The sequence below is a fragment of the Sinocyclocheilus grahami genome, unplaced genomic scaffold, assembly GCF_001515645.1.
Source record: "Sinocyclocheilus grahami isolate Dianchi unplaced genomic scaffold, SAMN03320097.WGS_v1.1 scaffold1274.1, whole genome shotgun sequence".
Classification (NCBI taxonomy): domain Eukaryota; kingdom Metazoa; phylum Chordata; class Actinopteri; order Cypriniformes; family Cyprinidae; genus Sinocyclocheilus; species Sinocyclocheilus grahami.
Window position 1 is genome coordinate 370,707 of NW_015506453.1, and position 27,613 is coordinate 398,319.

Here is a 27,613-nt window from a genome sequence, read left to right on the forward strand (position 1 = left end):
TATATATATATATATATACTGTATATATATACTATATATATGCATATCATAATGCTGTTTTCTATTCATTCTATTATAGGCAAAATGACAAAAATATTAAATAAATCCTTATTTTGACCTTTTTTTATTTTTTCAGCTTTTTTAATTTCCTTATCAGTGAAATTAAACAACTCTCTTAGCCAGAGTCTGCTCTCTTTGATTAAAAGAACAAAACGGTACTGCTTGTACTAGCCAAGTGAAAATCATCTGTCATAGTAAGATATTGCAGCATCATTTCCAGACAAATTTATAGCACGTTCTTGACACCACAATAAATACCTTCTGTCAACGCAACACACTGTTGCTTCCGCTTTTAGCCAAATAGCCTTGATGGCAGAGGCTCCCTTTTCCACAGCATGTCTGCTCGTAGAATAAACAATGACTTTGTCTTAGTTGCAGCTCTTTAAAGCTAGACATTTGATTTTTTTTATGTTTAATGGACATTGATTTGTGTGCGTTGATTGCTCAGATGAGTTGAGAGACCCTGTTGTCTACTCCAATAAATAGTCTAACCTTCCCATTTAGCCGAGATTACACTGAAATTTTTGACATGACAGAAATGACCTGTTATTCCTCGGTAGGATCCCGTCATTAAGCTCATTAGTTACAGGTGGGTGCAGGTGCCGTTGCCTCCTGGCTGGGTTCCCTGAGGACCGTTACCCACAGCGGCGTCTCAGCACAGACTTGAACAAGAAAACAGCTCTGAGCACATCCCAACTAAAGAGATCTCACACACAGAGGGAAATGAACTGAATAAATCACTGTTGCAGGAGATGATTAGAACCTGTGTAAATAAGAGGAGACCTTCACTCCACAACACTGTTCTTCAACTTTTTTGATGTGCAAACTCTTCTGCTTTTTTAAATGTGGCTGTTCATTTTGATTTGAAATGCAATTCTTCTGTACTGCATGCAGTACACTGTATATTACCCAGTTTTTTATCTGCAGAATTCATGCTAATAGTATGGTACTTTTCCTAACATTTTACTTCTCTTCAAAACCAATTTGGATACCAGAGCTTGCTTACTTGTGTAGTTAGGGATGCACAATATTAAAATTGTGGCTGATATAAGCCAGTAATTATTTTTCATCATATAGCAGATAAACAATAAATGCTACCATTTTGTTTACATTTATTAAAATACATAAAAAATACAAAAAATTAAAATAAGTCATTTCAAGTGATCCAAATCAATTTAGGCATCACAATATTATAATGTGCAGTTTTTAATAGTGTTATTAACTTATTAATGTTTTTTTTAAATAGACCCAAGATTATTTACTATTTATTTACTGATTTACTAAAAAAGGAATAGTTTTTTTAAGTTTTGCGTACAGACTCCAATGTTGTCAAAACAATCCCCATTCACACGGATCTATGAAAATTGGTGAAAATGCTGTATTATGCACTTTGAAAACTATTTTCTAAAGTCTGCATTTTAGGCTCCCAAAACGCTGTTGCTGTGTCATCGAATGGCCAAAATGACTGAACATTTTCAATTTTTAGTTAAAAACAGTGTCTTGTAAACGCCTCTTAGATTATCAAATTTAGATGATGGCAAAAGTATTCTAAATGTAAAAATAGGAGAAATGGGCATGCACAATTCAACATCCAATATCAACTAATACAATAAATGGGGGGGGGGGGGATTGGAAATTTTAAGTTTTATAGACTGACCTAGTATTGATGCCAGGAGTCATCAAAAAAAAAAAATTGGGGGGGGGGGGAATTGCAACTATATAGTTGCAGTATATTTTGCAACCCTAAACTGAAAAAAATAAAATAAATCAAATCTGTAGAAACAATTTTCACTCAGAAATTGCTAGTAAATTTTACAATTAATTACAACGAAATGGAAAGTAGCACAATTAATTAAAAAATTAAATTTTCTTGTAGAACATACTGCATTAATCCAATAATCAGCTTCAAGCAATAGCATAACATGCAGCAGGTAAATGAAGCAGGATTCCTTCTGTGAGTAGAGAAGCCTGTATGGATGTAAAGACCACTAAAGGGCCTGTGATCTCATGCTGTTTTAGAGCTTAACGTGTGAGCTGCTTCACCCACCGTTCTTCAGTTCTTCCTCGTGCGCTCCTGTGACTAATGCCCTCCTCCAGCTCCCCACACACAGCAGCTGGCAGCACTGCCGCTCTCCTCCTCCTCCTCACACACACACACACACACACACACACGAGAACCCTGTGCCCGCTGTAGGATGGTCCTCACCTACACCTCAGCACTCATTACCTGACAATTCTCTCTTCTGCTGGAGAGACCAGTCATGCACCAGAGTTTGCATCATTAAAATGGAATTTAAAAGGCATTTTTTAATTTCAATTAAGGTTTTTAATTTAATTCAATTAAGGTGGAATTTTAATTAAGGTTACAAACATGATGTAAAATTGTAATTTGATTTAGAAAATGGGCAATACAGTTACAATGGAATGCTTTTCATTGAAATTCCTTAACTGTAGTTTTTTTAAATGCAAAATAGAAATGTGCATTTATTTTCCTCTGTTTCTTATTTAATAGCATTTCAGTTTATGGACCATCGTAAAGAACACTTAATTTCCCAGAATACTCTTCTTTTTTTTTTTTTTTGCTGTAATTTATCTTCCAAATGACACCAAAGAATATTAGAAAAGTTCTGGCAAAATTTTAAAAAAAGAAAAATAACGTTCTGAAAATGAAAATGACATCACGGTGCCATTTTTCATGTTAATTGTTTTGACTGTTTTGTGCTTGGGTTTAAAAAAAGTCTAATAAGTTTATCAGATATATTCTACATATTATGGAATAAATAGGCATAATTAGTCAAACGTTATTGTTGTAATTATGTATGTTTTGTCACAAACCTTGTGTTAGCCATGAATTTTCTGTCTTGAAAGTGGATGGGGAATAAACTGTCACTTATCTAGTTTTTTCTTGTGCTTTTTTTAGTTGCAAGCATACAGAGGCTGCCTGCGGTATCTGTGATGACAGACATTAACTTTCCCATGAAGGGACGGAAAGGGATGGTGGACTGGGCCAGAAACTCAGAAGACAAAGTTGTCATTCCTAAAGGAATCTTTGTGCCCCAGACAGCAGGTAATGTACTTGATGCTACACTGTTGAAGTTGATGATACTGAACATCTCATGTCTTGTATAATAAGGCTACGTTAAGTAGATTGTAAAAGCCAGTTTTCATTCGGCGCATTTAAATTCAACAAAGCAGGCCATCAGCATGAGAATCAAGCTGTCAGTGAACGCCAATAGACAATCTTTTTCCAGAAATAATGCTTTAAGTTATATAATTATCACAACAAACTGCATGTTTTAGGCTGACACTGGACATATTTTCTTTCCGCTATGGAAATAACATCAAGGAATTCAAGAAAAAACGGCATGCTATTTAATAGGGAATAATAATTAGAGTTTGTCACACCATGTTGACATTTTGTTTTGTTCTAACAAGTAATGAATCGTAAACCCTATTTGTTCAAAGAATGTAGGAAGAAATAGTAGCTGGTAGACCTGTCTATTTTTCAGAATAGTGCATACATTGATGTAGCACAAGTGATTCTTTAAAAAATGTAAAAATACTGATTGTACACTTAAAGTGAGATTTTTTTGTTGCAAGGTAGAATTTCACACTAGATTTTAACACTTAAAACATTAAACATTTGGCAGACGCTTTTATCCAAAGCAACTACATTGCATTCATGGGTTTACACTTTAGGGTTAACCAGTTACAGGAATATTTTTAATTGTATGTACTAAAGTCTATGTTGGAGACAGACAGTAAAGTTGAAGAATAATTGAAGAATCACCCATATATCTCCTTTTTTATTACTGTTTATATTAGTGCTGTCAAACGATTAATCGCATCCAAAATACAAGTTTTTGTTTACATAATAATATATGTGTGTGTACTCTGTATATTTATTATGTATATATAAATACACAAACATGTATGTATATATTTAAGAAAAATATGTTACGTTTATATATTAAATATATTTATATATAATATAATTTATATGAATATAAATATATACATGCAAATATTTTCAAAATATATGCTGTATCTGTGTGTCTTTATGTATACATAATAAATATGCACAGTACACACATATATTATGTAAACAAAAAAATTTATTTTGGATCCGATTAATCATTTGACAGCACTAGTTTATATATATATATATATATTTGTTTTGGTAGTATTATTTCTTTTATCACTCCACACACACACACACACACACACACAAAACCTCAAATCATCAAACCTACATTAAATATTATTAGTTTGATGAGTAGTCATTTAATATGCAAGTAAGATACAGTACAGCAGGGCAATGTAAAATTTTACATTTGAGGTTTTGATCACCCATTTGGGACTTATTTTGCAATAATGACTTGCTGTTTTTTCTCTACTTACTCATTTTTAAGGCCATGAAAACGCTTTGTCGCTTTGACTTTTTACATTTAAAGTTTACAAATGAAGGCATTTTCTGTTATTTTGGATCATCAGTAGGATATTAAACGTTTTGCAATCGCTACCATGCGATTGTGTTAAAATTTAAAAGCGGTGACACAGTGAGACCGTTTAATGGGATAGCTTTGAGATTACAAGATTACATGTCAAGCGCTTGCCATTTGCTTGTTTTAGAGAAGACTGCACTTGGTCGACCACATCAATTCAGATGACACAGCACTCGCTGTATCCTCTCAAACAATGATAGTAAAGAGAGCTAAGCACCAGCGCACCAGACTATTTACTTAATTAGGGTGATCAGTCTTATCTGAAGTGTATCAGAGGGAAGTAATGAAGGATTGATTTAATACATAACTCACTCCAGCTCGCCTTGAGCCTGACTCAAGGGCTGTACAGAGCTGTTTGAACCAGGATTAGCCTTCCTGTCAGCAGAGAAGACCTTTGCCTTCTTGTTATCAATAACCTTGCTAGTATAGCCTGATCTACCACTTTATTCATTATTGGCAGGAAATGTATGATGGATTAGCTGTCAGGAATATTGTTTGGCAAGAGATCTGATATTTAATGAGTATTTTGCAGGTTTAGAGGTTAATTAATTCCTGTAGCTTTGAAAAAAAGGAATCTTGTTAAATTACTTTGGATTAAAAGATCCCTACATGGAAGTGGGAAGGTACCTCTGAAACAAATCTGCAGTCTGAATGATCAAATAATCATCCATGTTGCTGAGTGAAAAGTTGAAAAGGGAGCTGAGAAAAACAGCTTTGTATGGAGATGATATTTGTTATGATTAGATAATGTGATGCTAGTGTCATCTAACCTAGATTGTTTTCCGGCAGATATGGATGGATCTCCTGTGTTCATTCTTGGAACGGTTCTCTACAAGACTCTTGGTCTGATGCTGCCTGCTCCTCGGTAAGACTCTCCAGTCATTTAGATGAAATATTACAAAGATATCATAATGATATTATAGAGGAGGGATTCCCAACCAAGGATACTTGTACCCTAGGGACTACTTACGTAAGAAGGTTCCTACTTGGAAAGATTTTGATGTATTAAACCTGTAAAATAGAAAATTGACTTGATTAAAATAACTTATCAGGAGTAATTTGATCAAAGTTTCCTTTTAGAAAAAGAAAATCAAGTAATGTGTGTAATGTGTGCAAGTTTATGAATTTATGACACCCGTAGAATATATTTGTTACTTTGTGAGTCCGATTTTTTTTTTCCACTATCAATTATTTATTTTTATTTAAGTGACTAAAAATTAACACTAAAAATGGGTACATTTTTGAAATGATATGATATTTTAAAATATATTTTACTTATGGAAGAAAAACTACTTATGGTCGTTCGGCTTTTGAATTTGCTGCCCCAAATGATTGGAATGTACTACAAAAGTTATTGAAACTAGAGACAAAAATTCCAGTATGTGCATTTACAAAAAATTACTAGTAAGTGCTCTAAGGTTTTAACTGAGATTTTATTCTTATTTTATGTGCTTTATGTATTGTAATATATGTTTGTATGTTTGACAGGAGATATTAATTCTCCTGCCAGGCTGTTATTGAAAATAAGAACTTGTTCTTAATTAACTTACCTGGTTAAATAAAGGTCAAATAAAAATAAAAGTACTTTTTTAAATATAATTTTAAATTAGAAAATTGCCTGTGCAAAAAAAAGTGATGGTTCACTGTTAATGATTTTATAAGGGTTTTCATAAATTGGATGCAGCAAATATGCAAGACTGATGGGGATTCAAATGTAAAAAAAAAAAAAAAACAATAATTGAAACGTTCATGCTGATTTGTTGATATTTGTCCTTTTTAATTTTTATGTATTCTTGTCATATATATGCAGTCATAAACATTTACGTTTTAAAGTCTTAAACATAAAGTTATTTTCTGTATTTTTTAGCATAGGAATTATGCTGCATTCATGTTGGAATTACTGTAATTTCGATTTTCAAACAATCATTACAAGTTTTATCTTAGAAAGCTAAGATTTCTCTATTTGTTTTACTGTATGATATAATTGAACAATTAAAGGTATTTCGGTTTATATTAAATCCTGTTACATGGTGCTCTTTCTTTGATTTTAACTTAATATAGTGATAGACTGTGCTGGATGGCTTGATTTGGCGTCATGGATGTTGCCATAGAAACAAATAATTTCTGTGTCTGAGGATGTGAACTACTCAAAGTAGAATCTGTGAGTTATCATCTCGTAATTTTTGCAGTTTCACAATGACATAATTGCAGCATTATTCCAAGCCTCACATGTCAGCATGGGCATAGCTTGTGGGGGGGCCAGGGGGGCCTGGCTCCCCCATAGTGATTTAAGAATTTTACTAAATATTTATTTATAAAGTTTTTTCTGTGAAGTAAAAATTTATATAATGCAGTTAATAATACATGTAAAAGTGAATATGTAAAAGTTAATACATTTTAAATTGTTGTTGTAAGTAAATTAATAAATCAAAACAAACTTAACGTCTCCCTCAATCTCATTTGCGTAAGAATTGTCACGTGGCGAATCTGCATTTTGGTGGATAATAGACTTAACGGTAATGCTTGCCTGTTGTGTGGAATAAAATGACGCGTTTTTAACAACATACACTAACTGCAGAGAAATCTGGAGACAACGAAAAACTCTGAAAAAATCGAAAAAAAATGATTCCGGACTCGGACAATCAGATAAAGGTGATCCACAGGACGCAGCCGGTTTAGCCGCACACTACTTTTATGCCGACCATTTACATCCAAATGTTATTTAATTTTCACAGAACACAACCTTTAAATAGATTTTAGAATATAAACTGTTTATCGTCTATTCAACAAGACTAAATAAAAAGTGTGCGCCTCATTGTGCGTTATCTTGAATCAAGCCCAACAAATGTCTGTTTTAAAAACAGTGGATGAGTAATTCACTCCTTGATATGATTAATAAAAGCCTCCTTTGAGATCGTTTTGACAGACATGTTTATTGTGCATTTTAAACGTGTTTATTGCTAAGTTTATTGTGGCAAAATAGAACCGCAGCTGTAATTCGTGGGCAATGTATGTGGTTACTATGAAAACCTCATGCACTTGCCACTGCTCTATGTGAATGTGAATATGTAGATTTACTATAGCAAAACTAAAATGTGTTTAAAAGTACGTCTGGCCAATTCCACCGGTTCGGTTTGGCCCCCCCAAACTCAAACGTCAAGCTACGCCTATGCATGTCAGGTGCAGTCATTGTTTATTATGGTGCTAATAAGGAATCTGTCCTTATTGTTTGTCCTTGTATGAAGCTCAATTATGTGACTAATGTGTTAAAGCCCAGTGACAAATACTGTAAACGCAAAAAACACAATCATTTGTTTTTAAGGAAGCTGTTTCTTCAAATTCCTTGTGATTTTCCTCTAGTCCTAAATACAGAAGCTGGTACAACAAACTACAGTGATTTCACTCCCAGCCTAAATGTCAGAATGAAAATTCCTGGTTATTCTCAGAGTCCATCTCGAAGCTCGGGATCAAAACGTTCTGTTCCATTTGAGGACTTCTACTCGAACCTCCAGAGACACACAGGACAGAACAGACCTTTCCTGGTGTGGCTCTGAGCTGTCAGTCAAACCTCAGCAAACCTGAGTATGATTCCTCCGTGGGATTCCCACTGACAGGGAGAGAGTTCATGGAAGAACAGAGAAAAAGGGCGGTCCTCTGTTCTTCAGCTCTGTTGGATTCACTGAAGCCAGTAGGGAGATGGAGATCAGTACAAACAGTAGAAGATAACAGAAGAGAAGTGTTACAAAGAAACAAGCAAACAAAAACAATGCAACATAGCAGAGGGATTTGTAAAAACTCCATGGATCCTTGTTTTTAGTGTGAATAGTTACAAGAAATGTTTTTTTTTTTTTATTTTGGAAAAATTTTGATTTTTATCCTTATGTGGAAATTTATACCAGAACGTCCAAACTGTTTCTTTTTTTCTTCTTCATATAATGAAAATAATTAGTCACTATGGCTTTCAGATACACTGAGAAAATGTCTGTTGATCATACTATGAGAATCATCAGTGTATAAACTCCATGGATCCTTGTTTTTAGTGTGAATAGTTACAAGAAATGTTTTTTTTTTATTATTTTGGAAAAATTTTGATTTTTATCCTTATGTGGAAATTTATACCAGAACGTCCAAACTGTTTCTTTTTTTCTTCTTCATATAATGAAAATAATTAGTCACTATGGCTTTCAGATACACTGAGAAAATAAATTGGTGTAGAAGCAATTTTCACCCAGAGATTGCTAATAAATGTATATATATATATCTGTAAAACATACTCCAAGAATCGTCCAATAATCTGTTTTATTTACAGCTCAGAACAATGTTTACAGTGTAAGATTTTCAATTAATTTAATTTTCAGTCATTTGTATACCTTCAATATATTGGAATATAGTGTGCAAATGTAGTTATATGGACCACTTTAATAATACCTTTATGGTGCTGTTTATCTTTTGGAGCTTCACAGCCCCTGGTCACTATTTACTTTCATTATATGGTAAAAATCTTGAACATTTTGTTCAAAATCTTCTTTTGTGTTCTAGAGGGTTGTTACTAGACCCTTTTTACTGGGGTCTGAAATTGTTGACGATTCAGTTTGATTCATTCGTACAGTTTACTCATGAACTGAATTGTTTGCAGTGTTTTTTTCACAATACAATAATAACAAAATAATATGACAGAAAACAAAAAGAGCACTGAGTGAATATTTACCTACAGTCCATTGTAGGAAACAAAACGGTCTTCTACAACAATGGCAATGCAGCTCTTTTTTTGCACATGCAGCTTGTGAACGGCTTTTAAAAGACTGTATATCCAAAACAGTATTTAAAAGGATAATATCAAAATATGGGCTCACTTTTTTTGATAGTGGGCCTGTGCCCCAATACTGATGAAATGCTAGAAATGTCCCTGGTGTTCCATGATGACATGATGGAGTACATAATTGCAGAATTTAATTTTTTTGATAAGCTTCTCCTTTAAGAGTCTTGTGTTATTTCATGCCTTTCAGGTTGTGTGAACAATCATGACACCATGCAGCACCACTTCTGCTTGATTAAATCAAACCAAGAGGCTGGCTAACCATGCACAGATAATGTCTTTGATCCAATCTGTACATTTATTTTGAAAGGAATCTTTTTTGCCTTTAGGCTGATCTACTTACAGACAAAGACAAATGTATTTTCCATGGCAACATCTTCTCAATTCATATGCATTCTGAATACCATAATCAAAAATAAAAAGAGTGTGACAGACTGTAAAATAATGTGAGGAGTATATGTCTCAGATAGCATCTTTGTCATTGCTTTTAGAAAATCTTTTTTCACTGCAGAATTTTGAGAAGCTACTTGTTGGGCATCCATTTTCTATCTTTGCTTCTTTTTAAATGGACCATGAAATTATGCCCTAAACAGTTCAATTTGACAAATGGTATACAAGGAAAAATGTTAGAGGAGGAGGATGCAAGGAGAGAGCTGTTGAGTGTACTTGAATCTTAATATCAAAATGATTTTGCACCCCTGTTGCATTAGATAAGAGCACTTGAATGTTTAAAATGTATGCATAGCCAACCAATATTGGTTTTAATCATGAAATTAAAAAGTAATAAAGTACATAAAAGTGTTTGGAGTAACTTTTTTGGTCTAGTGATGACAAATGAGTGCTTTTCATCTCTATGTGATCGTTTTACCCAGAGGCGATCGTTTCGAGTTAATCAAAAACTAAACAGATTTCAATTTGTCAATGTTTAATATATTATAACTTTGTCCATCTTTAGAGTTGGATCTTGAATGATATTTAATTTATTTATAGTCTAATGATTTCACCCTCTAAAAAAGTAGTCAAGCATATCATCATTTCTGGCCTCTGCTAACAGAAAATATCTCATCTGAAGTGAAATAGCAAAAATCACGTCCTCACACCGATTTTCTAAACTGAGTTCAACCTGGAAAGACAGTTCTGTGCTAAATGAGCCATTTCCATTATAATGTGCAGAATGGGGAGTTTAAACAAAAATCAATGCTGATGTTAATGGAAGTATTGCAATGAATGAAATTAGCATTTCTCATTCAAGCGTGAACTGACTGTTGTGTGTGGTTTGATCTAACCCACAGGAATAACACTGCTGTGAACTCGAAAGTGATTGCTGTGACTGTCCGACCAGAACCCAGGGTTACAGAAGCCCAGCTGGAGATTGAGTTAGCTCATCTAGCTAATGTAAGCACCAGTCAGATCTCAACACACTTCACAAAAACAATCCACAGAGGCTAATTAATGCTGACATGGAGGTCACATATATTTTAAAACCTCCTAGTTTTGGACTATTTTACTGTTTCATTGGTATGTTGGTTTAAGGAGCATATGCCATTTATTTTACACAAGGGAAGGAATCTACAGCCTTTATGTCCCAAAGATCCTCCATTTATGGAATATCATCAAAATCGTTTTAATAAGTCAGGTAGAAAATGACTTGCATCTTATGTGGATTGTTTTTTTATTTTTATTATTATTTCAAAAATTACAAATACTTTTATTTATTTATTTATTTATAGTGCAAAAAAAACTAAATGTGCAAAAAAACCTAGTTCGTTTTTCCCTTATAGAAGTAAACATCTGTGGAAATCGTGGTTTGTTCTCTTTAACACATATTCACAGAATAATCTATTATTTGCATCATATCATAACCAATCGATCTACTATAGAAAGCAGCAATGGTAAACACTAACATGGCATAAAAATAATGTTGAAATTATATATATATATATATATATATATATATGGTCAAGAAATGTGAGAAATGTGGTCTTCTGTTCCTCTTTGAATCACTACAGCCAATCAAAGGGAGCTCTACAATGCCTGTGTCATTTGTTTCAGGCCCATTAATCAACAGACAAATAGCAGTAATTAGTCCAATAATTAATTTGCCATCACCAGTTATTTCTCTCCTCATTGTGTCATCAAGATATGGCCCAGATGATTACAATGGGAGCTCTTTTTTCTCCACATGGCTTTCTCCCCCTTTCCTGTTTATCTTTTAAATATCTTGACTTATGCTTTGAGATATTGGCTATCGTAGTGAAAATCTCATTTTATTTGCATGTACTGTGATATGTCTAATCATTGAGTTGCATGTCCAATCACAGTATGTGTTTGTTTTCTTGCAGGGAACAATGAATCCGTTCTGTGCACTGTGGGACAGCTCTATTATGTAAGTGAAAGTCAGTTTTATGTGTCCAAGATTGCGTTCTGATTTGTGAAAATGAGCCTTTAATATAATAACTTAATGGCCAATAATAAATTGTGTTGTGCCATTATCCAGCCATTGTATCCATGGAAACGTGTTTCCACTGCCATCGAGGTGAAACAGTGGTTGACATTAGCAATAATATTGATTGTGTTATTCTCAGAGAATACATTTGATAGAAAAATATTTTTGAACATTTGTGGTGCTGTCAGACTCCTCTTATCTTTTCACTCTAAAGTCAACATGAAATCAGAGCTGACCCGGTTTATTTTATTAATGCCTGTCATTGGTCTTATTAAACATAATTCAAGAAAAAAATGTGGTTGTAATCTTGAATCAAATTGATTTAACTTGTTTCTAATGCTAAGCAATAAAACTAAAACTGTTGATATTTCTCACTATTTTTCAGCGCTTTTCAATGTAATAATATATCTTAACATTTAACATTTATTGATTTTTTTTCATAGAATGTACCGTTCCACCTAGAATTGTGGCTATTATGAAATTTTATTTGATGTTGATTATGGGAAAACTGGCCTTGTATTATTGAGAAATACACAAAGTTACTCTGGAAGCATAAGTATCCAGATGTTATTCTGAGGAAACTGTCTCTCAGAATAGATCAAGGACCAGTTTACCTTAACACAACCTTTAGCTTCTACAGGAAACAGAACTGCAGTGTGAGATTGTCACTTCCACCAGTGCCCTTTAAGAGACTGTTTGAGAATAATTACTCCAGTGTCACTAAAGAATGAGTAAAAGATGAAACGGTCAAATCCCCAACCACCACGAGGCATTACAGCCGGCCCAGCGGCAATCATTTTTATAGCTGGAGAAAATTATATGAGGGGTAACATTATGATGCTATAAACCTTATTTTCCCACTTTTTGAAGTGCTTTTTGAAGAAGTACTGTATATACACTACCATTCAGAAGTTTACTTTTTTATTTAAAGAAATTGTTTAGTAAGGATACATTAAGTTGATCAAAAGGTACAGTAAATGTTGCAAATGATTTATATTTCAAATCAATTCTGTACTTTTGACCTTTGTATTCATTAAATTATCCAAAAAAAAGTCACAGTTTCCACGAAAAGGTTAAGCACTGTTTTCAATATTGATAGTAATAAGAAATGTTTCCTTAGCAGCAAATCAGCATATTAGAAGGATTTCTGAAAGATTATGTGACACTGAAGAGTAACGAGTAATTTTACTCTATTATTTTTGATCAAATAAATGCAGCTTTGGTGAGTATAAGAGACTTCTTTCAAAAATATATTAAAAACAATTTACCTTTATTTTATTTTATTTTTTTAATTGATTTTTGCCCATGCAATAAAAAAAGAATAATAAAAAAAAAAAAGTCATGCAGGTTTGGAACAACATAAGAATAAAAGATGATAGAATTTTCAGTTTCTGGTGAACTAACCCTTTAACATGTTTACCGTGTTGATTTGGGTTGTTTTGTTATGATGTTTCTCAGTAATTATATGATATCTGTATAATCCCAGTCATGTAATTATTTACTTATTTAGTCCTGTCTGGCCCATGCTGTAAATTGAAAATGGCTTCTATTTAATCTTAATCATCTTCAAATATGAAAATTACACGGTGCTTCTGAGGCAGTATGAGCCAGACCTCTGTGCGGTGACCGATAAGAACGCAGAGAAATCGTATTTATCAAATTCAATTTTCATTGAATGAAGGGCCACCCGAGTCTGCCCCCTTGAGTGTAATTTGAGCCACTGGAATGGATTTTAGCCCTGTGGTATTATTATATGCGGCTTATAAAGAGGGAGGGGTCTCTGCCCCGAAACGCTCAGGAATATAAACAGGCTTCATATTTGCTATTGAAAGAGTGCCGTTCTTATTAGACTCAAATAATGTGGATTTCATGCCTGTTCGTGATAAATTTAAATAAATTTGCTGTTGAGATTAGTCTCTAATCTGTTTGCATGATTATTTATGTGGACGCATGTTCGTTAATAAATTTGTTCGTTAGCGTGTTTACTCTTTGCACAAAATCAAAATCGGCCTGTGCAAGCAAACAATTACAGAACACAAATGCACAACTCTATCATCTCTCACTAGCATGATTGTGCATATTTTGAGGTGCAATTTTAATTAGCCCCAAGAGATTTTCTCAAACAACGAGGGAAAACAGCTGCTGATTTCGATGACATTCATATCATAACTCTGTGCGTCTCTTCTTGGAAGTCATTATGTATACGCTAGTGTATACAAGCTCAGTGTAAATGAGAAATCTCATGTTTTAACCTCTGACATCTCGGGTTCAGGCAGAGTGGAACATTTAAAGGACTAATTCACATAAAAAATATAATACTCTCATTATTTACTCACACTCTTGTTGCTCTAAACCTAGTATGGCTTGTGATAGTCTCATTTCCATGCATTTAAAATGTCTAGGAACCTGTCATGCTTCCACAGAAGCACCAAGAAAGCATAACAAAAAGTCCTGAAGTCATTCAATAGCTTTATTTTGGAAACGTATTAAAAAAATTAGCTGAAAATTTACTCACCCTTAGGCCATACAAATTGTAGATGAGTTTGTTTCTTCATGGGAGCAGATTTGGATAAATTTAGCATTACATCACATGTTCGCCAATGGATCCTCTGCAGTGAATGGGTGCCGTCAGAATGAGAGTTCAAACAGCTGATAAAACATCATAATAATTGGTATAGAGTACCTGGATTTGTTTCTTACAAACACATCGATTTTCACTTTACAAGATGTTAATTGATGGACTGGAGTCATGTGGATTATTGTTATGTTTTTAGCAGCTGTTTGGACTCTCATTCTGATGGCACCCATTCACTGCAGAGGATCCACTGAGCAAGTGATGTAATGCTAAATTTCTCCAAATCTGTTTTGATGAAGAAACAAACTCATCTACATCTTGAATGGCCTAAGCATGAGTAAATTTAAATTGTTGGTGAATTATTCCTATATAAATATATTATATTTCTAGTTTCTAGATCTCCTAGGCATGTTTATGAGAGAAGCTTGGATTCATAAACAAATTGAATCTTTTCAATGGATTATTTCAGTTCAGTCCCATTTACAGTATTGGTCTGAATTATTTGGTCATGAATCAGACTGATCTAATTCTTGATTTTGACTCAGTGAATCAATTATCCGGTTGCTGTGGTTAATAGCTAACTGGAGAGGAAGATTATCAGTGTATAATGACTTAAATTTTGTTTTGTTCTTCACAGAAAGGAATAATAAGACTGCCGAAAACTTGAAATATAGCACAATTTTTAAGAACCATTTTTGCTCCTGCATCCTTTTGACACTTGAAAGCTTTAGTTCCCCTTTCATTGTAATGGAAAACAGGGCTGGCATAGTCTATTGTATTTATTTTTTTGCGTTTCAAGGAAGCAAGAAAGTCATACAAGTTTGGAAAAACATGAGGTTGGAGGACAAACTGAGGTTAAACTTTGTCTAGACTGGATTTCTTATTCATGAATGCCAGTTGTTGATTGCCATTAACACTGTATTTGTGAGGAAAAACAATGAAGCTTGTTCATTTTGCAAGAAAGTAGTAGGTGCACAGAGGCACTGTTTTACAAAAAAACAATTATGGTAAAGAGTAACAGGAAAAGAAAATGGAGGAAAATGTGTTGTGAATACCTGAAGTCACCATTACAATCCTGTTTGCTTGTAAGCTTTGTTCACTTAAATGGCTTACATTATCCTAAACATGGCTTCAGGATAGCATTTGTATATAATCAGATTCAAAGTATTTCTTCCCCATCCCAGCACAACTGATGAGCGGTTATACACCCCAGCACTGTGAAAATGATAAGTTACCTTGATTTAAAAGCAGAATCTTTCTCTCTAAGGCCAAATGTTGCTTAACTCTGCATCGGTCATGCAGATTCTCGCTTGAATACTTACAACTCTATCAATTTTTGATGTTTAATAATTTACTTTAATTATGCCATGTATGATTATGATAAGAAATCTACCTGTGCAAAGCTTGTGTGTGTGTGCGTGTGAGAGAGAGAGCGAGAGCTCACAATCTCCTGTTTAAGTAATTGCCATTAAATATTTATTTAAATAAAAGTAATACTGGCCATCATAATCTCCATTTGACCTTTCCTATATGTTGCTCAAAGCATTTGCACATGCTCGCATTTGTACATGTTCACATTTGAGATGCAGGAGCATCAGCTCTGGCCTCCTCAATTTGCTACTTGCATTAATAAAATACTTCTTAGCGGTGAGATATTATGCAGATATACCAGGATTGTGCATACAAATTATGGCTTTCATATTATGTAATAATGGCTTCCTCCTCTATTACAGTTCACTATCTTAGATTAATGTATAATATTAATCTTTCTTTTGCCTTTGCTATATATTGCTCGAAGCATTTATATATGCTTTACCATCAGCCATCAGCTGTGGTCTCTTTACTAGTGGATTCAGTAGACAGCAAAACATGACTGTTTTACCCTGTTTAATAATTTACTTTAATTATGTCATGTATGATTATGATAAGAAATCTACCTGTGCAAAGCTTGTGTGTGTGTGTGTGTGTGTGTGTGCGTGTGAGAGAGAGAGCGAGAGCTCACAATCTCCTGTTTAAGTAATTGCCATTAAATATTTATTTAAATAAAAGTAATACTGGCCATCATAATCTCCATTTGACCTTTCATATATGTTGCTCAAAGCATTTGCACATGCTCACATTTGTACATGTTCACATTTGAGATGCAGGAGCATCAGCTCTGGCCTCCTCAATTTGCTACTTGCATTAATAAAATACTTCTTAGCGATGAGATATTATGCAGATATACCAGGATTGTGCATACAAATTATGGCTTTCATATTATGTAATAATGGCTTCCTCCTCTATTACAGTTCACTATCTTAGATTAATGTATAATATTAATCTTTCTTTTGCCTTTGCTATATATTGCTCGAAGCATTTATATATGCTTTACCATCAGCCATCAGCTGTGGTCTCTTTACTAGTGGATTCAGTAGACAGCAAAACATGACTGTTTTACCCTACAGAGTAAGAGGCAGACATTTTTTCTCTGCCCATGTGACCAGTCAGTGAATAAATGGCTCCCGTGTGAAAATGATGGTGTTGTCTGCATCTCAGTGATGCAGCAGGGGCAAAGTTTGATAACTCCTATCATTGCAATGCACAGCTGATATGTCACAATGACTTGTGACTCCTGGGAAAACTGGATTGAGGGGGGTTGTCAGATGGAATTCTGGGGGAAAAGGCATAAATACATGGACTGGATGTGCATTGTGAGAGCATAGTTGAGGCCTGTGCAATTAATACAAGCAACAATTTAAAATGATAGGTAGCCATATGTATTCTGATGAAATACGAATTCTAAATTGTGTTCAAAATGATGGTCAACATCCATTGATTCCCCCACAGTAATTTAAACAACAGAACAAGAGACATTATAAGCACTGGAACAGTCCAGTCATAAAAAAATGTATATGAAAAATTGTAACGCTCAGTATGTCCTCAAAAGTTCAAACTTAGTTGGACCCAATTACATTTTTGTAACTGTAGGCCCGCCCTACAGTTAAAAGACCCAATCACCTTTTTCATAGAAGCATTGCCTCTTTGTTCACTCTTGAGTGTGCATTAATAATACCATTATTTTGCATGATGAATTTATGGCAGCACTGTTATCATATTTAATTTTTTAATTAGAATATAACATTAACATTCAGTTTTGGAGATTTCCATATTTTCCAATTCAAGAAGCTGTTCTTGCATGTCTGGAAATACCTGCCCAGGGCATTACAAAGATGATCTCTGGATAGTCTGACTTGCTTTAAAAGAGATTATGTATTTGAGATAATTGTGCTTTGTGGCATTAAGCACCGACCTGTTGATAATAAGCACTGTGCATTTGAATGGAGGCTAAATACATTTTATTCATGTGAAGGGGAGATTGAATGGAGGGGGGGGGGGAATTAATTACAGACCAAAAAAAAAAAAAGCTTGTCCTTTAATCCTCTAAATTTGGGCAGTGTAAATGGCCTTGCTGCAATAAGCAAGCATCCTGTAATGTGCTTTATTACCAGGCACTGAAATGGGCTTTTATTAGTGGTACAAGGGTTTGAAAATCGCTCACTGAAGCTCTTGCGTGCCATTCACAGGCTATGGAGTACTCAGGGGTTCCATCTGTGACACTAATAGTAGGCTGTGGTCTTTCCTGCCTGGCCTTGATCACTCTGTCAGTGGTGTATGCTGTTCTATGGAGGTAAGTGCATAGACGTACAAGAGATATTACAAATAATGCACTTTGCACTTTTGGAGGAATGCAGCTTTAATGAACAATTTGTTTTTAGGTACATCAGGTCGGAGAGATCAATCATTCTGATCAATTTCTGCCTTTCAATCATCTGCTCCAACATCCTGATCCTAGTTGGACAGACACAGACACATAATGCGGTAAATCTTTAAATTTGATCTCTAATGTGTTTTACTCGAATAGTGCCAGATTAGATTGAAATTTCGATATAGGCCACCAAGCATTACTGGATGTTGATTTGTATTTGAACAAAATGTCCACTCTGGATTCTCATATATTTATTTCTCGGCTTGCATGTGGGCTGATTTTGCAAGCTTGTCTTGAATGCCAGACATCTTCTCTGCACTAATATTATGCCGATCTAAACGTTTCAGGGTTTATAATGCAAATGAAATGCTGCTTTTACTTAGAACTTGTGGAGATCTCTCTGTCTGCTGTTTGTATATCCTACCACCCCACCAGATTTGTTTTAATTCCTCTATTTTGAGGCATTGTGACTCACTTAAATTCAAGCTGGCTGCCCTAATTTTCTCGCAAGTGACCTACCTACCTATCCAGATGTTCGAGTATTTGTGTAGTGAGCTACATATTCTGTTATATGCTATATTGTTGTGTTTGTATGAACAAATTGCATTCTTTTCTTGTGGTAAGCAATTTATGTACTGTAAATATTTTTATATGGTTATATTTTCATACTCACATGCTGATTAGACACTGGTTTGTGCAAAGAAACAGTTTAGGTTCATTTTGCAACTTCTGGCTAATGAACTGCTTGTTGTAGATCAATTTAAAATGAACCTAAATGAGCCGGATGCTTATTTTTAAAGGCATGGATGTATTTAGAAGATTTGTATTTGAGCTAAAGAAGCGCAATTTGTTATATGATTGCATTTGGATTGTATTGTTCATTTGAAATATGTCAGACAAAATAGTTTCTTCCGTGCATTCTCACCATTGTTTATCAGTATACTAGATTATATATGAGTCTTAAATTAGTACTCCACAAGCCACAGAAGTTATTTTTAGCGAATGAGTACATTGCTCTTTGTCCAATGCCAAGGAGAAATGATGATGATGCCTCTATGTTCTGAGCCGCTAAATACATTAGCCAGAATTCAGCTGGCTGCATTCTGAATTATACAATGAAAATGCAACATGGACAGACACAGGTCCGAGACACAAAATATTGTGTCTATATAAACCACAAATAGAATAGATGTGACTGTGAACTTTTTGTTGCATGTAGTTCCTCAAACAAGAGACAAAACCCCAAAAATGCACGTTTGAATTATTGACATTGTTACATGCGGCAGATCGGTTGTTTTAACGTCAAAATCCCAGCTATCCTAACCTATTTCCAAGTAGTCAGCTTCCCTAAAGGCTAAACAGTCTTTCATCATCAAACAGGTTTTTTGGTTGAGCGAAGATGCTGTTCAGTTAGGGAAGCAGGGATTGAGCATTGTCTGTTTGATACATTGCATTATTTGCAAGAGTTTCAATAAAATTGATCCTGTATATGTTGAGGATCAGTAGATATGCATCACAGTAAACTTGAAGCAAAAGTCCTTTAGTGTTCACAGTCCAAATGGTTCAGTTATATAACAGTCTCTCTGCAATACCCACATGAATCTGAACATTTGGTGCCATTGTGAATGGAACATCTAAAGTTCAGGATCCAGGTAGGGTAAAAGCATTTTAAAGCTCTTTACATGTCTGCAATTAGTTTTAAAAAAGGACTAAATGGGCTCCCAGCTAAAATGCTGAAAAAGATTTTTCCAGCTCACAGTGAGGAGATGGTGTATATAAGTCATTCAGGATGTAATTATAAGATGCAGATACTGATCAGTGGATGCTAGAGTCAAATTTTCTCACATTCACCATTTCAAATTCGACATCAGAGATGATTGGATATGGGCAATTGCAGAACTTCGGAAGAACAGAGATTAATTATTCACTCACACTTACAAACGACGCTCATTTGCCCTCATTTGAGTAAACAAGATAAAAGAGGTTGATTTCTCACTGCTTACAAGCTTGTCAGGACTACTAGCACAGCTGGTAGTTTTTGGTTATCAGAGGAGGGTTTACACGTTATTCCTACACTGCCCACACAGATAGGGCTTCTGAGTGAGTCAACGCCGTTGCGGGAATAGCACATTACTCAGTCACACAGTCAGACATTTCAGTACAGGCAGCACAAGGCATGAGCATTTTCCAAATCTTATTCTAACGAGTGTTCTGGGATGGAAGGAAGTGAAGGTTAAATCAAATTAATTTCCTGTTACAGTAAATGGATCAAAAGATGACATTGACTGTAGCTCCGATTGACTGGCGTTCCTCTGACTGCACCTTGAGGGTGTATGGGTTATAAAAGCATGCATTTAGGACAAACATAAAGGCTTTAATTAAACTGTTTATTGGCTCTATAAAACATTTTAAAAGGCCAATGTTTTCTCTTTTATAGTAATGTTTCTGGAAATTATTCGAATTATTTATTATTTAATTAAAAAACATGATTAAATACTTCCATGGAACAAAAATAAGCATTGCTATTTAAAAAAAACAAAAAAAAACAAGAAAGAATATATATAATAGATCAAATTCATACAACTGGATGGTTACAGGCATGTGCATAAGACATCGACACCTGCACAGAAAACAGTCCCATACACTGTCATACACAGCAATGCTTCTTCAGGTATAGATTGGTTGTAAGACAGAACATTCCTGTTAAAAAAATATAAGGATTTTGAAGGAAGACTTGGCAGCATGCAGTAAAATGTTCTCTCCATTTTTAATATTTTAGAGACTCAGTAATTCTAAAACAGTCTTTGAAACAATGAAAACAGAGGTTTAATTTAAAAGCACTTTTATGAATGTAAAACTGTACAACGAAAAAGTACTCAATAATTAATTTAAGTAATGTACAGTACATTACTCATATTAATTATTGAATATTTTTTCTTTGCACAGTGTAAAATTCACTTTTTTGTATGAATGTGTTTTAGTTTCTTTCCCCCCATCCATGACGTTGGATGAATATCTTCACTAAGCGCATTGCGGTGCCTTGTTCGTGAACACTATATGTGATACTGTCTTTAGAATGTAGCCAAAATTAGATATTTTTGAAGGCAGAATAGTTTTGCTGCCTACATTTTGGAACAGCTTTTGAGTTTGGGAGCATGCCTACAATGCCTGAAGGTTTTGGAACAGAGCTTTGGTGGGTTGCTTGCCCTTAAACATGCCATTTACATTGTTTTATTTTGTATTATACATGCATCTGCTTTGGCTTGTTGTGGTACAATGTATCGTTATTGACGTAATTATTCTAAGAACGTACAGCGCAAGTCTTGATGACAGCAGTGCGGCAGGTCCAGTCTGCCATTAATGGACCATAATTACATCTGGACCTCTGCTCTGTCCACATCTAAGGTATCAGTACAGCATTTTAAACGATCAGTGTGTCTGTGTTACCATGACAATAAAATGTCATTCTCTAGTGTGTCACTATCTTGCCAGTTTTTTTTGCAGCCATTTGCCACGCTCTAAAGCAGCAATTTAGAGTAATTCCTGCTTCATCACGCTGGTGAAGAATATGTGTTTCAGAGGGTGCAGGTTTTCGCCTCCAGATGGAGGTCGCACATATGACGTGATGGTCATGCGAGGAAGAGCACTCGGCCTGCGGTTTCTTCAAATGCTGAGCTGAATTGAAGGCCTGTCAGTGCTGATCATACACACTGCCATCTTCTTCTTTAATTCCACACCACATCATTTAGCATGAGGGAGGGTTCAGCATTTCTCCCAAATGACTGCAAATATGCATTTCTATTTGTGTATTGGAAATGAAACGACATTGACCCGTCCACACCCATCATTATATGCAAAATCTGTATTACAGAATTTTTTTTTTTTTTTTTTTGTGGAACAAAGGGTTGACATCCTCATTGCATCAAAGATGTAAAGCGTTTCTGCTATCCTCCCACGAAATGATTAAGGCGCTGACAACAGTTTAGTCCCCTGTCAGTAATTTAAAATGTGCTTTTCTTTTTTCTGGTGTGTGGATCTTCATAAGCTTTGACTAATGGCAGCTATGAAAGTAGACATGCTTATACCTCGTTCTATTGGATTGCGGGGTTGTTACTGAATCAAACAGGTTTTTGGACTGAAATACAAAGACATGCAACAAATAGCAAAGAATAGGAACTTTTGATAGATGCTCAATACAAACCCACTCTTAATAAAGGAGCTTGTTCAGCTGAAATGTAGCACAGATATAGACCTTTAGTCAATATGTTTTTTTTTTTTTTTGTGCAATAGACCATTTATGAGACCCATGAGAAATTACGATGTGTATTTTGCTAGTGTGTGTTGAAATGAGAGCTGAAGACATACGGTCTGTGCTGTAATTTTCTTAAGAGAATGAGCCGGACAGATGCAGAGTCTGCACTTATTCCATTAGCAGCACCTAAGGTGTCTTATGGGGCTCTAGGATTATTAAATGGTGCTCTGAGACGTCCTCTTATCTCCCTAGAAAAGGTGCCATTTAATCCAGTGGTGCGTTGTGAAGTGTCCAAGTGCCAGTATGTAGTAGCTGTCAGTGGAAATTAGATTTATATGAACCAGATTTTATTCACTTTAACTTTTACTTTCAATTTAAAGTTAGTCAAACTTAAAAAAAGAAGTGTTAAAGGAGACTTTTCAGGTATGTCAGCCTTCAATTATCTGAGTGGAGTTTGGATCATTTAATTGAACTGAGGTTTGGCAGCCACAGTATCTATCTATCTATCTATCTATCTATCTATCTATCTATCTATCTATCTGGCCGTCCGTCCGTCCTGTCCTATCATTTTCTATTATTCTGTCTGTCTGTATTTTCCAGCACTAACTGCTGTTAATATCTTATTAATATTTAGAATACATAAAGAATATACAATCTTAAAACCTTTTTAAAATCCTAGGCAAGGCTTTGTCAAGCCAACATGACATGTCTTCTTGACAAACTTAGTTTTTTCTAGTTACAGTTATTTGAATTTATTTGAATTTCAATTCATTTTTAATTGCTATTCTGCAATTCAGTTAAAATCCAGCAATTAAACTGGAATTCAAAAGTCAGCTTTGTATGATGCACAACCATTTTGAAGTCAGCCAATAAGGAAATTTGTTGCAGAGACCAAATTATTAGTTAAAAAAATTTAAGTTATTATATTTTGATAGAAGATTGCAAAGACATTTTTGAATAATGTGCACTGATGAATCATGCAACAGGAAAGTGCATTAAAAAGTAAATAGGGTACATTTATTTCATATTGACTTTACAGGACAGGAAAAAAGCACCGTTCTCTTAAAAAGTGATGGTCAGCTTTCCGAAACATTTTTCGGTATCTTTTTGCACCAGACCTCAAAAACATCATAAAATGATCCTAATCTTCACCTTCAAGATGAGTCTATAATTTAGTGTCTGTATTTATGTGCAACTTCCTTTTGATCAGTTGCTGACTTGTTTATCTTCTCAAGTACTAGATGTGAGGATAGCCCGCGGCACCTTTCCAAACACAAACATCAAGGATTTCGATGGGAGAGAACCGATCCGAGCAATGTTTAAACATGATGAAAAGCATTCAGAATTTCAAAAGTACTTACCTCGCTGAGTTTTTTTTCCTGTGGAATTTTCGTTTTGTAAACGATGACACTAGTAATAGTCAATGCAGTTAGCAGTGAAGGAAACTAGAAGAAAACTGTGTGTGGTTATTTGTGGTATCTATTCTAAAAAGTCTCCTATTAAGCAGAGATTAGTGCAGCCATACTTAATGAATTGTTTAGATGCTACTATTGTAATGTCGGTTCTTTTATTTTACCTCACTTGTTGAACAATAGAAAGCAACATTTTCGTATCTTGGCGAAGCAGCAGCATTTGTCATAAATATTAATGTAGGAAAGGCCTTTATGTCAAAACAGAAACAACCCTGCTCAAACAGCTGAAGAGTGCTGTTTGTATCAGGGTAGATGTGAGGAGTATGTAACATTAATTGGCGAGGAGAAAAGCATTTCCAGCAATAATCTTGACAGAGTGTGAATAAATAGTTGTTAAAATGAGATATTGTGCTACAATTCAAGAATGTAATGAAGGCAGGATCACTGAAATATCCAGACTAGGGGAAAAGGACATTTCAAAGCATAATCTTTTCTGTTGCATAATGAGTCTGGCTTAATTAACCTGCATATCAGCATCATGTCAGGTTGACTCTTAGCTATGCCTTATATCAACACTTCCCTTTCATTGTGCTGATCTGGGAAAGTGCTGAACTATTACAAACATCCACTGCTACCAGAGCTTTGGTATCAGTCTATATCAACTTAGATTTGAGCCTGTTCTTTACAGAAAGCTATCATATGGCTTCAGAAAGACTTGAATATAGTGAGTGTTTTTTTTTTGTCCTTTGTGTCACTTGGTCACTGTCAAGCTGAATTTTTTAATTTATTAATTAATTATTTTTTTAATTAAAGGTTAAACATGCTTCATTGGGAGTGCTGTTAGAAAATAAGTGATAAAATAAATTGAGAAAAATGGCTGATGTAACAAGATCCGTTACCTAAAAGTGATATCGAAAAGTTTAGAAAGCATCTTTATTTCTTATTAAATTTTGCTAGTGAGGAAAATGATCTATGTCAATAGTCAATTAAGGACTTTTGTAATTATATAAATGTTTAATTATTTTATATAGTTTAGTTTCTCCCTCATATTATGAGAGGTTTATTCCACTTGGTAAAATCTCATTGGCAGAGGACAATGCAGTGACCTCATATTCCCAGTGCAAATTAACTTTTAAATGACTTAGATTATGCTATATTATTTTTTTTTATTATTATTCATGGAATCATTTAATCACATCTTCAAAGAGAATATTAAAGCTTTCTCGAAGAATCATCTGAAATGAAAGGATTCTGTGTTGATAAGAAGCCGTGACAGATGACTCACGGATCAAATCATCTCGCTTAAAGTCAAGGATTTGAATGCTTCTGACACATCAGCCACTTTCATGATCTGTGGAGATAGCTTTCAATAAAAAACATGCTCTAATTTGTTTTATCTATATCTTCGCCTTGGGGTAAAATGAGTCAGTCTTTTTCATGTTTGAACAGCTGAATTATAAATAATTAATGACAGCTTAATGGGCAAACTGACCTACTGCACTGGCAAACCTATGACACTGACATCTGTAGATATTATCTGGGGTGGTAGGCTATATTTTCCCTCCAAGCCTTTTAGTTTAGTAGCTTTGCGAGGAACACAGTATTCTATAGATATCTTCTGACAGCTTGGTCCCTGTGCAACGTGTGAGTGATATGAAATGATAGAATGACGTAAACGCATTCCTGTAAACTGAAAAACAAGAAAGCAGCACCCTTGGTGAGGTGTAAGATGACAAATGCGTAAAGGGAAATTAAATCTTCAGGCACCTCACGATTCAATTGGATTCATGGAATAAGTATCTGACTCCAAAACGATTGACAGTGCATCTTTGTTTTTTTATTTAATTATATTTTATTTTACTTTATTATTTTATTTTATTAACAGTGCATTTCATTGGTTCTGTACTTGTACTCTGCACAGTTACAATAAAGTTGTAAAACTTTAAAACTTAAAAAAAAGTTGTATTTTATTTTATTTCATTTTATTTTGATTAAAACATATTGTTAACCACCCTGGGCCACAAAACCAGTCATAAAGGTAAATTTTTCGAAATTGAGATTTATAGATCATATCAAGCTTTCCATTGATGTATGGTTTGTTAGGATAGGACAATATTTGGCCGAGATACAACTATTTGAAAATTTGGAGCCTGAGGGTGCAAAAAAAATCTAAATATTGAGAAAATCGCCTTTAAAGTTGTCCAAATGAAGGTCTTAGCAATGCATATTATTAATCAAAAATTAAGTTTTGATATATCTACAGTAGGACATTTACAAAATATCTTCAAGGAACATGATCTTTACTTAATGTCCTAATGATTTTTGGCATAAAAGAAAAATCTATAATTTTGACCCATACAATGTATTTTTGGCTATTGCTACAAATATACCCCAGCTACTTAAGACTGGTTTTGTGGTCCAGGGTCACATATATTGTGAACTTTAACAGAGAACACTGTTAGAAAACATCTTGTAAAAAAGCTATTCCACAATCAAAGCTGCAGGATATGTGATCATTGATGTTTATTTTGCATTTGTGAGTTGCTTTCAATTCATTACATTAATGTTTTAGTTAATTACATTTTATTGAAGTGTACAGGCATTGAATTGACATAATGGGCACAGAGTTCTCCAGTGTGTTCAAACATGCAGTCTCATAAATTAAAACCCAGCTCTATACATAAATGAGTCTCATTAGGCATTCATTGTTTACAGGGATTTCATATTTCTCGTAATTTGCAGCATATTATAAAGGCTTATTTATTTTCATATTTGTTTCAACCTCAAACTGTGTGTCCGGAAGCTTATTGAAGTGAGTTAGCATTACACCAGAGAGTCATCGTCCATGTATGAAAATGAACTCGCAAACCTTATAGTTAATGTCTTGAACCCTCCCTGGCCTCACACTCACATATGTGAATCCCAGCAGTGCACATCAGCATCAGCCCTTCGACATCGACGTGCGCCTCCCTTTACGTCAGCTATGTTGTACTTTACTGTTCTCCTGAACTTCCTCTGTTGCCATGGATACAGACACAGCGGGCTCAATATCTCCCGGCAATTTGCCTTTGTAAAGGGCAGTGTGTACTCAGGATTTCAGCTGAGGCTGTGTGCCACCCCCTCCACTTCCTCTGCTGCCCAGCTCTTCAGGCAAACCCACACGCATACAGATATAGTACATTTGGTACTTAAAGATACAAGTCAAATTCCCCCTCAGGTTAGGTGCTTTTTGTGTCATGTGCCTTCAAATACCTTCAGATGTGATCTGAATGCATCTTGTTCCTCTGTGATGTTATCTACATTCAAAAGAAGTCTCTTATGCTCAACAAGGCTGCATTTAGTTGATACAAAATACAGTAGAATACACAGTAAAATATTATTACTGTTTAAAATACCTGTTTTCTGTTCAATATATTTTAAAATACCTACATACAAAGTACATCTCAAAGAGGCACAAAATCACTTTCACTGACTTTTTCATTAACTGTTCCCTCCTGGTGGAATGACCTGCCCAAATCAATCTGAGCAGCTGAGTCCTTAACCATCTTCAAGAAACGACTAAAACACATCTGTTCCACCTTTATTTGACCCTCTAACTCTAGCACTTTCTATTATATTTTAATTCTATTTTAAATCTACTTTATCTATTTTTATCTTCTTTTTTTATTGAAAAAAAACAAAAAACAAAACAAACAAACACTATCTTTCTATTTTTGTATTCTATCTACTTGTTTTTCTTTGTGTGTGTGTATAATATATATATATATATATATATATATATATATATATATATATATAT

The 27,613-nt window shown here is 34.5% G+C and overlaps 1 protein-coding gene across 1 annotated transcript in view; it reads left to right on the top strand.

The window, feature by feature from the left end:
* Positions 1 to 27,613, top strand: part of LOC107568695 (adhesion G protein-coupled receptor B3-like) — a 162,025-nt gene that overhangs the window by 113,824 nt on the left and 20,588 nt on the right. The window contains exons 13-18 of the mRNA XM_016254673.1: positions 2,981 to 3,127; positions 5,355 to 5,430; positions 10,674 to 10,776; positions 11,724 to 11,767; positions 17,938 to 18,072; positions 18,161 to 18,263. Of these exons, the coding sequence (XP_016110159.1) occupies positions 2,981 to 3,127; positions 5,355 to 5,430; positions 10,674 to 10,776; positions 11,724 to 11,767; positions 17,938 to 18,072; positions 18,161 to 18,263 (608 nt within the window). The remainder of the gene's footprint in view (positions 1 to 2,980; positions 3,128 to 5,354; positions 5,431 to 10,673; positions 10,777 to 11,723; positions 11,768 to 17,937; positions 18,073 to 18,160; positions 18,264 to 27,613) is intronic.